General features: G+C 42.6%; 1 protein-coding gene across 3 annotated transcripts in view; it reads left to right on the forward strand.

Annotated features, from left to right (window-relative positions):
* IKZF4 (IKAROS family zinc finger 4) overlaps positions 1–12,989 on the forward strand; it is a 154,237-nt gene that overhangs the window by 19,007 nt on the left and 122,241 nt on the right. For all 3 annotated transcript variants that reach the window (XM_030196745.1, XM_030196747.1, XM_030196746.1), the window contains exon 2: positions 10,331–10,382. In XM_030196745.1, coding sequence (XP_030052605.1) covers positions 10,331–10,382 — 52 coding nt within the window. The remainder of the gene's footprint in view (positions 1–10,330; positions 10,383–12,989) is intronic.

Consider the following 12,989-nt stretch of genomic DNA (forward strand, 5'->3'; position numbering starts at 1 on the left):
AGAGTTAATGTGACGCAACCACATTGGGATCATGCAACGGAAGATTTGTGTCCAGTCTGCACCGTGATTTAGTTACATTGTGTTGCAGAGATAGGGCATTTATGTTGGATCGTGGGGTATGCCTTTGTGAACAGGTGAGTTTTTAGTTTTTTCCGAAAGTTTAGGTGGTCATTCGTATTTTTCAAGGCTTTTGGTAATGTGTTCCACAGTTGTGTGCTAATGTAGGAAAAACTGGACGCATATGTTGATTTGTATTTGAGTCCTTTACATCTTGGGAAGTGAAGATTTAGGTATGTTCTTGCTGATTCGGATGTGTTTCTTGTTGGTAGGTTGATCATATATCCTGGAGCTAGACTGTGGATTATTTTATGAACCATGAGCAGATTTTGAAAGCAATTCGTTCTTTGATTGGAAGCCAGTGTAGTTTTTTGCGGAGGGGTTTTGCACTATCAAATATTTTACAGCTGCTATGGAATGCCCTGGATATTTGGATATATTGGGCTACATAGCCATTATGCTTCTTTCTTTGGTGGGGGTGGGGGGGAGAGATGTTGAAACAGATGTTGGTCATTTGTTGTAGGGTAACTTGTTAGTTTCGCTGTTTGTCTCTGTTCACAGTTATCTGCACAGAGGATTATTTTATTAGTGAGGAGTTGATTATCCTAGAAATGCGTGCATGTTTTAATGGCTTGGCATATCAGTTAGCCTTCACAAGCTCTGCGATTTGAAAGCTTCAATAAAATATCAAGTTAAAAAGAAAAAAAAAAGTGAGAATGGATACTTATGTTCTGTTTAAACCGGAGGCAGTGCTGGCAGCTGAGTGTGGAGGAGAGCAAAGCAACTTGCTCTTATTGCTGTAAAAGGCAAAGCTGGGGATTAGCTAATTGATATAGTGTATCTGAATTTCTAGAAGGCCTTTGATAGAGACCCTTATCAAAGATTCCTGAGGAAATTAACAAGTTGAAAAATGCACACTTAACTGCGTGACACAAAAATGCATTTCCTCATTCCTCCATTTACAGACTCAGGTATGTCTGTGTGGAGACTCTGTTGAAACAGCCATAGTAAAGTGTACCTCAGTAGCGGGGGGGGGGGGGGGGGGGGGTTAATGGGTGGAGATAGTGGTTTTGGGATATGTATAGTGCCCGTGTCTGTATATGCATATATAATATATAGAAGCAAACCGTAAGAGGCAATGATCTGCAAAAGTGAAACAGCAAAACACGGAGCAGACCAACAATTTGAAGAGAGATGTAGTTTTATTAAAGCAAGAACCCACCCAAAGGCTGTGTCGGGGTTAACAGCTGTAGTTCAAACATGAAAACTAGTTAGAATCTCACAATAAAATAATAAATATTTAATAGACACAAGTAAAATAGCATTCTTTCAAAATAAGAGTCATTCATTACATAGTTAAAAAAAATAAAATAGCAAAAGATGATAACACAGGCAAATTAATCCAATAAGACGGAACACTTGTGTAGCAAGCATTAAAGGTGACATAAATAGATGTGACAAAAATGCATACACAAAATGAAACAAAAACAGGCTAAGGTGGGAACAGTGCACAAGTCTTTCTGCAGTGCTGATAAGGCAGAAAAGTGACAACAAAAATGTGATGTCTTGTCCATATGAAAGAAAAGCAATACAAAAAGGGCAACATAACTAGAGGGGAATAAAAACAACAAGTTTTCCTCTAAAAGCCAGTTCTGACCAATATAGCGTAAAATTTAAAAAAGGTTTAAGAATACACTCAGTGATGAGATCCAGAATTATTTTAGCACTCAGAAGGAAAGTAAAACACCTTGCTCCATCTGAAGAAAGGGTTCAGAAGAGGGTAAAGGGAATGTAACTGCTCACCAGTGATAAAAGACTAAAGAAGTGAAAACTTTGAAGCTTGGAGAAAATAGATGATATGGTAAAGGTTTATAACATTTAGGAGTGGATGGACTAGATAAATAAGGAAAGGTGGTTTAGCTTAGCAAATTATAGTAAGACTAGAGAGTGCTCCATGAAATTAATAAATTGGAGGAAGTGTGTCTTTTTTTTTTTCCTCTCAATATTTAAATTGTAGGATTTTGTTACTAGAAGATATGGTCAAGGCAGCTCAGCTGGATGTAGAAAGGGTTAAGACGTGTCCTGGAGGAAAAATCTGTAAATCAGTATTAATCACTGCTTATCTCTGAATGTGAACAATAAAGAAAGGATTTACTCTTTGGAATCTTGTTGGGGAGGTATGAGCTGGATTGGTCACTTTCAGAGACAGATGCTAGCCTCCATGGACCTTTGGTCTGAGGTATGGCACTTCATATGTTCTTATGGTCCTGACAACCACAACATTTCAAAAGAACTGTAAGCAGGTACATAATAGCCCCACCATGCACTGGTTTACTTTGGCTATTTGTGTTCTGTTTTATCATTTTTTTTCAATGGTTTGGCTCGCTTTGTATCTGTACCTTAAGGCTTTCTTCTTAAACATTTCAGGGAGCAGGAGGGGAGGACGTAAAGCTGGAGCAGACAGAGCAGAGAAGAGTTATTCCCTAAACCAACCCTCCTGTCATTCTGCCTCTTCCACACTACGGTTACCTTTTGTTTTAAGACAGCAGAGAGTGAGCCAGAGGAAATGACACCAGGTCCATAGTGTTATGGGCTCCATGCTCCTAGGACTGAGCTGCTTGCTGAGAAGAGAGAGGGAGGAGGCTGAAAGGGGAAGAGATGGAGTGGTGGGGGTGAATGTTGAGTAGAACTGAGTGTTGAAATCTGAGGAAATGAGGAGGAGGCGAATGCTGTCTCCTCCCCTATTCCCCTGAAGTTGGCAAGCTTGGGCAGTCTGGCACCTTCTCCCCCCCCCCCCCCCCCCAAGCTCTGCAATACTATTTTTTTTTTTTTTTTTTTTTGCAGCATCTGGAAGAGGACCAGGGATTTTGAGGGGGAGGGGAGAATTGATGGGTGAGAGAGAAAGCTGGAAGGATCAGTTTCTGAATGGAAGAAAGATGGTGATAGGAGTAGGGGTGAAAGAGCTAGAGATAATGCCGGGATGGGGTAGAGCTGTTGATGAGGTGGTGAAGGAGGGAAGAGTTGACAGAGCTGAAGGCAGTAATGATGGGAATGGGAAAGTGACAGAACTACAGATAGTGAAGAGGGTGATGGTAACAAAGATGGTGAAGGCGGGGGGGGGGGGGGGGGGGGGAGAGGAGGAGGTAGAGATCCAGAAATGCTGTTTGAGAGCCAGGAATATTGTTTGTGGTAGAGGGGAAAGCTTGCAAAGTGATGTTTTGAGATGAGACAAATAAGAGAAAATGATGAACCTGTAGAAGGATGGCAACTGGTCAATGAAAATCAGAGAATTTGATGGGGAGCATGAGAGGGGGTCTGATTGGGGATGAAGGAGTTTGATCATGGATGATAGCATGAGTGAGTGAGTGAAGCTGAAAAGGTTGGAGAATGTGAGATGAAATGGTTGGGATGGTGTGAGAGTGATGGGAAGGAAAATAAATGAGGGGATGATTGTAGGAGAGTGATCAAGAGAGAAATCCACTAATGAAGGAGAGAACTGTGGAAGTGAAGTGTTGAGGCAAGAGAAACTGGAGGGACAAAGATGGTGAGGGATAGAAGTGTAGAGGAGTGTTGAGATCTCTGAGTGAACAGAGTGAAATGATGTTGATGTAACTTAGAGGTTTAGAGGTAGAGAAGAAGGAAATGAAGGGAGTAAGGGAAGAAGACAGGAGAAAAAAAAACATATATAAAATGGAAATGAGAACCTGGAAATGGAGTTGAGAGAAGATAGAAGAAGAAATCAGAAAAAAGATACCAAGGCCAGTGCAGATTCCCCCCCCTCCCCCCCCAGCTCTGTTAACAAAACATAGGAAAGAAGCATTTAATATTCACTTTAGTGATTGGCATATGTAACGTGGAGGGGCATAATCGAACGAAAACGTCTATCTCCATGGGCGTTTATCTCCGAGAACGGGTCCGTGAAGGGGCGGACCGAACCGTATTTTTGCAAAAAATAGACGTCCATGTTTTATTCGACAATTTGTGAGCTGGGCGTTTTTGTTTTTCAGTGATAATGGAAAATGAAAGCGCCCAGCTCAAAAACGAATAAATCCAAGGCATTTGTTCGTGGGAGGGGCCAGGAGTCGTAGTGCACTGGTTCCCCTCACATTCCAGGACACCAACCGGGCACCCTAGGGGGCACTTTTACAAAAACAAAAAAAAGGTAAAAGATCTCCCAGGTGCATAGCACCCTTCCCTTGTGTGTTGAGCCCCCCAAATCCCCCTCAAAACCCACTGCCCACAAGTCTACACCATTACTATAGCCCTAAGGGGTGAAGGGGGGCACCTACATGTGGGTACAGTGGGTTTGGGGGGGGGTTGGACGACTAATAAGCATTAAGCAGCACAATTGTAACAGGTAGGGGGGGATGGGCCTGGGTCCACCTGCCTGAAGTCCACTGCACCCCCTAACAACTGCTCCAGGGACCTGCATACTGCTGCCAGGGAGGTGGGTATGACGTTTGAGGGTGAAAATAAAAAGTTGTGAAACAACATTTTTTTGTGGTGGGAGGGGGTTAGTGACCACTAGGGGAGTCAGGGGAGGTCATCCCTGATTCCCTCTGGTGGTAATCTGGTCATTTAGGGCACTTTTTTGGGCCTTATTCATGAAAAAACAGGGTCCAGGAAAAATGCCCTAAATTCTAGCTACAAACGCATACTTTTTTTCCATTATTGGCGAAAGGCACCCATCTCTGTTCGGGTGATAACCATGCCCCAGTCCCGCCTTCACCACGCCTCCGACACGCCCCCGTCAACATTGTACGCTTCCGCGATCGAGTGCAGTTGAAAACGTCCAAGTTCGGCTTTCGATTATACCGCTTTATTCGTTTTTGTGAGATAAACGTCCATCTCCCGATTTAGGTCGGAACTTGGGCGTTTTTCTCGTTCGATTATAAGCAGGACAGTGATCTAGTACTACTACTACTATTTAGCACTTATATAACGCTACAAAGTGTACGCAGCGCTGCACAAACATAGAAGAAAGACAGTCCCTGCTCAAAGAGCTTACAATCTAATAGACAAAAATAAAGCAAACAAATCAATGTGTAGAGGAAAGAGGAGAGGAGGGTAGATAGAAGTGAGAGGTTACAGGTGGTTACGAGTCAAAAGCAATGTTAAAGAGGTGGGCTTTCTATCTAGATTTAAAAGTGGTCAAGGATGGGGCAAGATGTAGGGGCTCAGGAAGTTTATTCCAGGCGTAGGGTGTAGCTGTATGGCTGCTGGTGTAAACTGGATTCTTTGTGTGGTGGGATGACCTCTATTGCATTGGTGTTGAGTATTATCCAGAAATATTGTACATGAGCTATTGAGACTACATAGCTGTGAATGTCTCTGATGTGACATCTGAAGAAGGGCCTCGTTTCGTTTCTGAAACATTATTCTTAGGTTACTTTTTGTTTCTCCAATAATGCATTTCAGTCTGCCAAGAGTCCTGTGGTTGGAATGCAGTTTTCAGTGTTAAAATGTATTGTGTGATCCATTTATATTTATTTTTTTATATGGAGAAAGGTGCTGGGTATCGTGGAAGCACAGTGCCTCAACAAATGAACAGAGCTGGTCAGAACCAGCAAAGCCAGGATTCAGCCCTCTTCCTCCTCCCACTGATTCTTGTAGTTTGAGGCAGGACACAACCTCAATTGCCTCACCTATATTACAAGGCCTGGGGGGACAGAATTATGTGAATTTGATTTGTGTAGTGCATCTTATCACTTCCCTAGTGAGACTAGGTAATCGGTAGTGCTGCATAAGAGACTGTTTCAATAATTTGGTATGTTTTATGCTATCATGATGTATTTTAAATGAAATGGTGTTAACTCCTTCTTTTGGGAGAATAAGATGCTGTATAAACCTAAAAATAGAATTTCAACTCGCTTCAAGCTTGCAATTGGAAAGGCAAGTAATTAACCCTGAAATCCAAATCCAGACTGGGAGCACATCTCTGGTGTAAGAATAAACCGGTATGATGTATCCCCCTTGGCTTTTGCATGGGTATAATGCCAGCAGGGTCTCAGTTACGCTTGTGTGTTTACAGGGGGAGGGCACTTATTGTGATAGTGGAGTTTCGGGAGGGAGTCCCTGTGGCTCTTAAATATCTGGAAACACCTTTAAGCTGATTGCTAGAATATATCCTTCACAGCATGAACTGGAATAACTGGGCAGATTGGATTGGTTGTGGTGTTTTTTCTTGCTATCTTCTACTATATTACAATGTAACAGATTCTCTTTTTAAGTGCAGAAGTATTCATACTAAAGCACAATATTAATTTTCAAAAGTTAATTGTTGGGGAGGGAGGGAAACAAACAAGGCTGAAGGTTCTCGTAGGGCTTCTAATTCCTTTGTACCGATGCCGCTCTCAAGGCTGGTTCAAATTTGTTCTTTTCTAGTGTTGGGAGTCTTGGGGCCCACTCTTCGTTACAGCTTTTGACAAGTACAGTAAAGCAAATTTTCATAGATCATTCTACCTGTTGATAATGCAAGGAAGGGAGCAGCCTTGAGGCCCATTAAATGTCGTGAATTAATGCATCCTGCATTCTAACAAAGCGTTAAAGTCTAGGGGTGCTTCACCATGTTTCAGTAAGTATTGCATGATAGTGGAAAAACCAAATCCAATATGTGACTAAGAGCCTAGCCCACATGGGTGCAGAAGGGTTTTCTGGACAGGATGTGCTGTATAAGACTGAAAAGCACCATCCAGCTCATTCTTAAGGTTTGGAAAAAACTGAGCTAGATGTTTATGCAAAGTCAAGAATGCGACTTGGAGGGATAAATAAGACATTTTATAATGCTATCAGTGCTTCTGTGAGTCTAGTGCTTTCTTTAAGATGAGACTAGAGCCTGATGATCACATTACTGAGTGGTAATTTTACCTGAAAGGTAAAACATGGGTAGGAAGATGGGCCTTCAATATCTGTGTTCTCTACTGTTGACCATCAACCAGTTTAGCGAGCCTAGTTATGACTCACCATAAATGGTGAAACAGTAGATTCCCTATTTCCATAATAGGTCAATCTCAACTGAAAATAAAGCAACACAGAGCAGGTCTTGTGTGCTTAGAGAATGGTGACACTAATGCCGGTGTGGGATGGTGAATGGGATATCTCAGTAAGTGCAGTATATACTTCTGGAACTTGCACTTATGTCCTTAAAAGGCAGGCAGGGGCTGTGCACTAGGTCAGTTCAATCGAGCTGGGGAAATTGAGGGCCAGATGCACTAAACTTAACGAGCCAGAAATGTGGTTTTTAAACTAGTTCTAGCTGTTTTAGCGTGCAAGTAGTAAACCAGGACATGCACAAAAGGGTTCTCAAATCCATTTTCCTGTCATGATAGCAGCTAACGAAAACGGAATGCAAAGCTATTATAATGAGCTAATTACTGTTATAATGTGCATGTAAGGCGATGCACTGCTGTTTTCGACCCCATGCACAAAAGCAGTCCGTACCGTTACTGTGGAAATTTTAACGGGAGGTCTGGACCTGCCGGTTCTTCATTATCGCAAGTAGGAGAAGGGGAGAAACAAGGCAGGGAAGATGGAGCACAAAAAAAAATTGGGGGGGGGGGGTGCCAGTAAATGTAAAGCATAAAAGTAATGGTGACTTACCAATGCAAGGAAGACAAGGGTCAAACAGCCTCTGCTGGGAAACAGCATCCCCCATGCTAGAAGCACAACAGAGAGGGGCTAAACCAATTGGACAGTGTCAGCCTGGGATGTCCCACCCACTCACTACTGGAGGGGAACACCAGGAAGTTTTGATCCAATCAGCTCACAACTCTAGAGTAATGTAATCAGGGAAGCCCTGCAGGGAGGAGGAGTTGGTACAGCAGCCAGCCAATGAGAGTGTATCTTCAGGGAGATGGGCGTTCTAGGATGTCAGCCGGCCAATAGAAGGAAGCAGCAGGAACAGCTGGGGGTGGAACCAAGCCCTGATGCTGATTCCTCAGAGCCCAGAGCAGCAGAGAGCATATTCTAAGCTTTTTCCACTTTTTCCCAGCAGCGGGGAGGCAGGGAGCCACAACAGGTCTGTCCATCCAAAAAAAAAAAAGGGCTACATCTATTGCTTTCATACACGCAGAGCAGCCACTCATTGCGATTGACTGTTCTGCGCATGCTTAGCTCACCAACTGGCTTCCCCCATATCGCATGCAAATGAGCTGGGTCGCAAAAGCAACGAGCAGCTCATTTGCATGCGATTCTCTTTGTGAATCCCTCTGTGTTTCTAAATCGGTAAATTTTTACCGATTTGGAAATGCAGACAGATTCTTAACGGGACCTTTGTGCATCTGGCTTTGAGTGTTCCTATTCACAGACATCCCTGGAGATGACCATGATCTCTTATGCACTTGAATATTCTGAACTCTTGCAACAAAAGCAGCAAACTATTTGCAAGGTCATGTACAGAATTCAGCAGTATGCTTCTCGGTTGCCACATTAGTGATTCTTTGCAGCAAAATATGCTACTGGTTACACTAATGTGGTTTGAGGCTGGCTTTAGTTCTTGCTGGTTAGGTACCTGCGATTACTTAAGGAGCAGTTAATTACCTTAGTGTCTGGGCAGGCAGTTTGTGGTTTGAATTCTCCAGCCTTTGCAAAGGATAGGAAGTAAAATGTCTGCTTGTTATGAAATTTAAGTATTGGGTTTGTTTTCATCTTCATTGTGGCCTGTCAGAAAGGTGCTCTTGCTGGTGTCGTAAAAGTATTCCAAGGCTGTTTTCCAGTGAAGGGCTTGGAGAGATGCTCAGAACCCATAAAAACCCGTTCACAAGAAACATGAGCAGGAAACCTCTGCTCTGACCCAACTGCATATGCTGTTTACTATCATAGAAACTGAGAATCACAGTATCTAGAGAATGCAGGTGGAGGAGAAGAGCAGTTTAGAGTTTCTATGGTACACCAAAGGTTAACAGAAGGAATTAAGAAGGCACCTGATGGCTAAATCCTGAAACTGATGGCTTTATTTTGTTAGCATGAATGGGCGCCTGAGCAACTGAACTGAACATTCTCATCCTTAGAATGCGTTGAGGACAACACCTTGTACAATAGAGATCAAAATGACACCTAGAAATCTGGTAGCCAATAGGTCAGAATAGCAATTAGTCCAACCTTACAGCTGACCCTGTACAAACCATCTGCTGTGGGCAGGACCTCAGATATCCAGGAGACTTAGGAGGTATCCTACAGCTAAATCTGAGCTATTATGCCTAACCAGCCCCTTCACACAGGCTGCTGGAAGCTGGATTTAGGTTATGTCAGATTTAATTGGTGAGTTTGCTGGAGGGAGGAGAGGTTTAGTTTCTCCCATACCTGAGCCTGCCTTAGAAGGGATTAGTAACATGGTTTCTGGCGTTAATCAGAAACTTCAAGTTATACATTGAAAATGTTCCTAGTTGGGCCTTACAGAAGATGGAAATCGTTGGGTGATGCAAGTATTTGGGGCCCTTCCCAATCCCTGCAAAATTGCTCTGATGTTTCTTTACTGTTTGGGGATTCTTTGTCATCTCTTATGTGTAATAAAATAACCTAAGTAACTAGTCATTTGTTTCTCTCACTAAAGAGTCCTCATTACAATAAATTATCACTTTTAAGCTTGTCTGTGTGAGGAATTAATAGTTTTCCCTCTGAAAACACTGGAAATTAATTAGCAGACTTACTCCTAACTGTGAAAGCAATGTTTTAAGGCAGCATTTATCACCTCATTTGAAACAGGCTAACTGTAAAATGAAATAACCCTGTATTGGTAGAGGTAGCTTGCTAGCTTACCTTGGGGAGTGGAAAAGGGTAAGGGAGTCATACTGGTAGCAGACCAGTTCAGCATTAGCAACATTTGGGGGTTATCACCCACCCTAGACTAAACCTGTGACATCATATACATACACTAAAAGTGAGGCCTGTTTACAAATGATTCTCAGAGAATCTCAGAGTAATTCCTTCACTGATTCCAGTCAGGATTGAGTCATAATATTAGTTTCCCCGTAGGATCTCATTATCAGGAGCCCACCTCATAGTAACTTGAATGGGGGAGAGTCCTCCAAAAAGTAATACCTTAATGGGATCTAAGTGAGAGGGGGCTGCTCCTGAGGTTCATACCCTGAGATGTCCAGTTGGAAACATGGTGCAGGGGAGGATTGAGCATTGGCAGAGCTCTGTGTGAGGGTCTCAGTACTGGAGTAATATGTGTGTGTGTGTGGGGGGGGGGGGGGGGGGGAGGGTACTGTAGGGCAGGATTGAAGGGCAGCCACACACTCAATAAGATTCCATTTCTTTTTCTATTTCACAGAGCACTTTAAAGATGGATTTAGAAGACTGCAACGGGCGCTCTTATCTCTCTGGTAAGCCAGTTTGTCTTTCTTAGGCTGCAATTTGGTGAGGTGTGCAAGTTTTGAGAGCTTTGCAACTTGATTTCTGATCTCCATCCGCTGCTAGCATGGAAAAATAGTGCCACCCATACAGAATAAATCAGGTAACAGGCCCATAGATCTGATCCTGGCCTGTGGGAAGAAATAAGCAGTAAAGATTTATCCATGTTATGGAATATCTTTTCATCTCATAACACAAGTTCCGTGTAAATGGAGTAAGCAGAGACACAAGCCAAGACTGAGGCAGGTGCTTGCCAGTAGTATTCAGAATCAGAAGGCAGAAGTGATGTGCTGAGGAATTTCTGGAATGATGATGCTTGGTAATGAGCATTGGCAAGGAATTTTCCTTCCTAACACATTCTGATTTGTCTAAAAAGGTGGCTGCTGTATGTTTAGTATTGCAGGTGGAAGAAGGAGGCATTGCTGAGCTGCTTATCTGCAGGTCTCTCCCTATCCCCTGCAAGCAGTTCATATTGCCAGTGCAGCCTTGTGCTTGTTCTGTACAAAGTCTCAGGAGTGGCAGCAGAACAGACCCCGTTAACTACCCTGCGATTACACAGAGATTCTATTTTTCTGAGGCTTTTCTTTCTTCCTAAGTGTGCACTAGCAATGTAAAGCTAGGCAGAAATACTTACTTGCATAAGAGAAAAATATTTAAACACCCTCTTGGTTTGAGCTGTTCAGAGATAATCTCTTTAGGGGGTGTTTTGTTTTTTCTTTTTTCTGGAGAACACTCATTCTGAGTCCCTTGTTTTCCCTTTCACTGCAGGGTTCATAGTTGTAGTTACAGAACCCTAGCAGCAGCCCTGTAGAAAGTGAGGCATGTGGCTCTTATGTTAGAGACCAGGTTCCTTTGGAAAGCACCTTGAGTATCTTGCATGCCCTGGCACTGTCTGTCCAACCTGTTTCAGGGTTAAGAGGATCTTGCCTTTCTGTGAAACATGTTCCTACTGGTCTTGTTCCTAAATAAATGCCGCTTTCTCTAACTTCCAGGAAACTGCTTTTTTCCTGGAAGGTGTGTGGCTTAAGAATCTAGCTCGCCAGACACGTACATTCAGGCTTTATTCCAGGGTGTGAGCAATGGGAGTCTAGGCTGATAACATATTAAAGCTGAAAAAAAAGAGGAAGTGGAAACGTTTTCAAATAATTATATCTTGTAGTTGAGTTGAGGTGAAATGTGATAAGAATATAAGTGTTGCCGTACTAGGACAGACCGAAGGTCTATGAAGCCCAGCATCCTGATTCCAGCAGTGGCCAATCCAGGTTACAAGTACCCGGCAAGATCCCAAAACAGTACAATATTTCCCCAAGTCCATCTTAATAAAGGCTTATGGATTTTTCTTTTAGGAAGTTATCCAAAACTTTTTTAAACAATGCTAAGCTAACTGCTTTTACCACGTTCTCTGAATTCCAGACTTTAATTACACATTGAGTGAAGAAATATTTTCTCAGATTTATTTTAAATTTACTACTTTGTACCTTCAGTGCGTGCCCCCTAGTCCTAGTGTTTTTGGAAAGAGCAAACAAGTGATTCACGTCTACCCGTTCCACTCCACTCATTATTTTATAGACCTCTATCATATCTCCCCTTGGCCGTCTTTTCTCCAAGCTGAAGAGCCCTAGCTGCTTTAGCCTTTCCTCATAGGGAAGTTGTCCCATCCCCTTTATCATTTTTGTCACCCTTCTCTGTACCTTTTCTGATTCTACTATATCTTTTTTGAGATGCGGTGACCAGAATTGCACACAGTATTTGTGGTGCAGTCGCACCATGGAGAGATACAAAGGCATTATAATGTCCCCTTTTTTGTTTTCCATTCCTTTCCTAACATTCTATTTGCTTTTTTTTAGCTGCTGCCGCTGCCACCACCACCACACACTGAGCAGAGGGTTTCAGCGTATCATCAACGATGATGCCTAGATCCCTTTCTTGGTCAATGACTCCTAATGTGGAACATTGCATCACGTAGCTATAATTCGGGTTCCTCTTTCCCACTTGCATCACTTTGCACTTGCTTACATTAAACATCATCTGCCATTTGGATGCCTCCCAGTCTCATAAGGTCCTCTTGTGATTTAACGTCTTTGAATAACTTTGTGCCGTCAGCAAATTTAATTACCTCACTAATTATTCCCATCTCTACATCATTTATAAATGTTAAAAAGAAGCAGTCCCAGCTCAGACCCCTGTGGAACCCCACTGTCTACTCTTCTCCATTGAGAATACGGACCATTTAACTCTACTCTCTGTTTTGTATCTTTTAACCAGTTTTTAATCCACAATAGGGCATTACCTACTATCCCATGACTTTCTATTTCCTCAGGAGTCATTCATGAAGTACTTTGTCAAATGCCTTTTGAAAATCCAGATACACAGTATTGACCAGCTCACCTTTATCCACCTGTTTATTCACCCGTTCAAAGAAATGCAGTAGATTGGTGAGGCAAGATTTCCCTTCACTAAATCCATGTTGGCTTTGTCTCATTAATCCATGCTTTTGAATATGCTATGTAATTTTTTTCTTTATAATATTCTCTACCATTTTGTCCAGCACCGACATCAGGCTCACCGGTCTGTAATTT

Source organism: Microcaecilia unicolor, chromosome 3 (assembly GCF_901765095.1).
Source record: "Microcaecilia unicolor chromosome 3, aMicUni1.1, whole genome shotgun sequence".
NCBI lineage: Eukaryota > Metazoa > Chordata > Amphibia > Gymnophiona > Siphonopidae > Microcaecilia > Microcaecilia unicolor.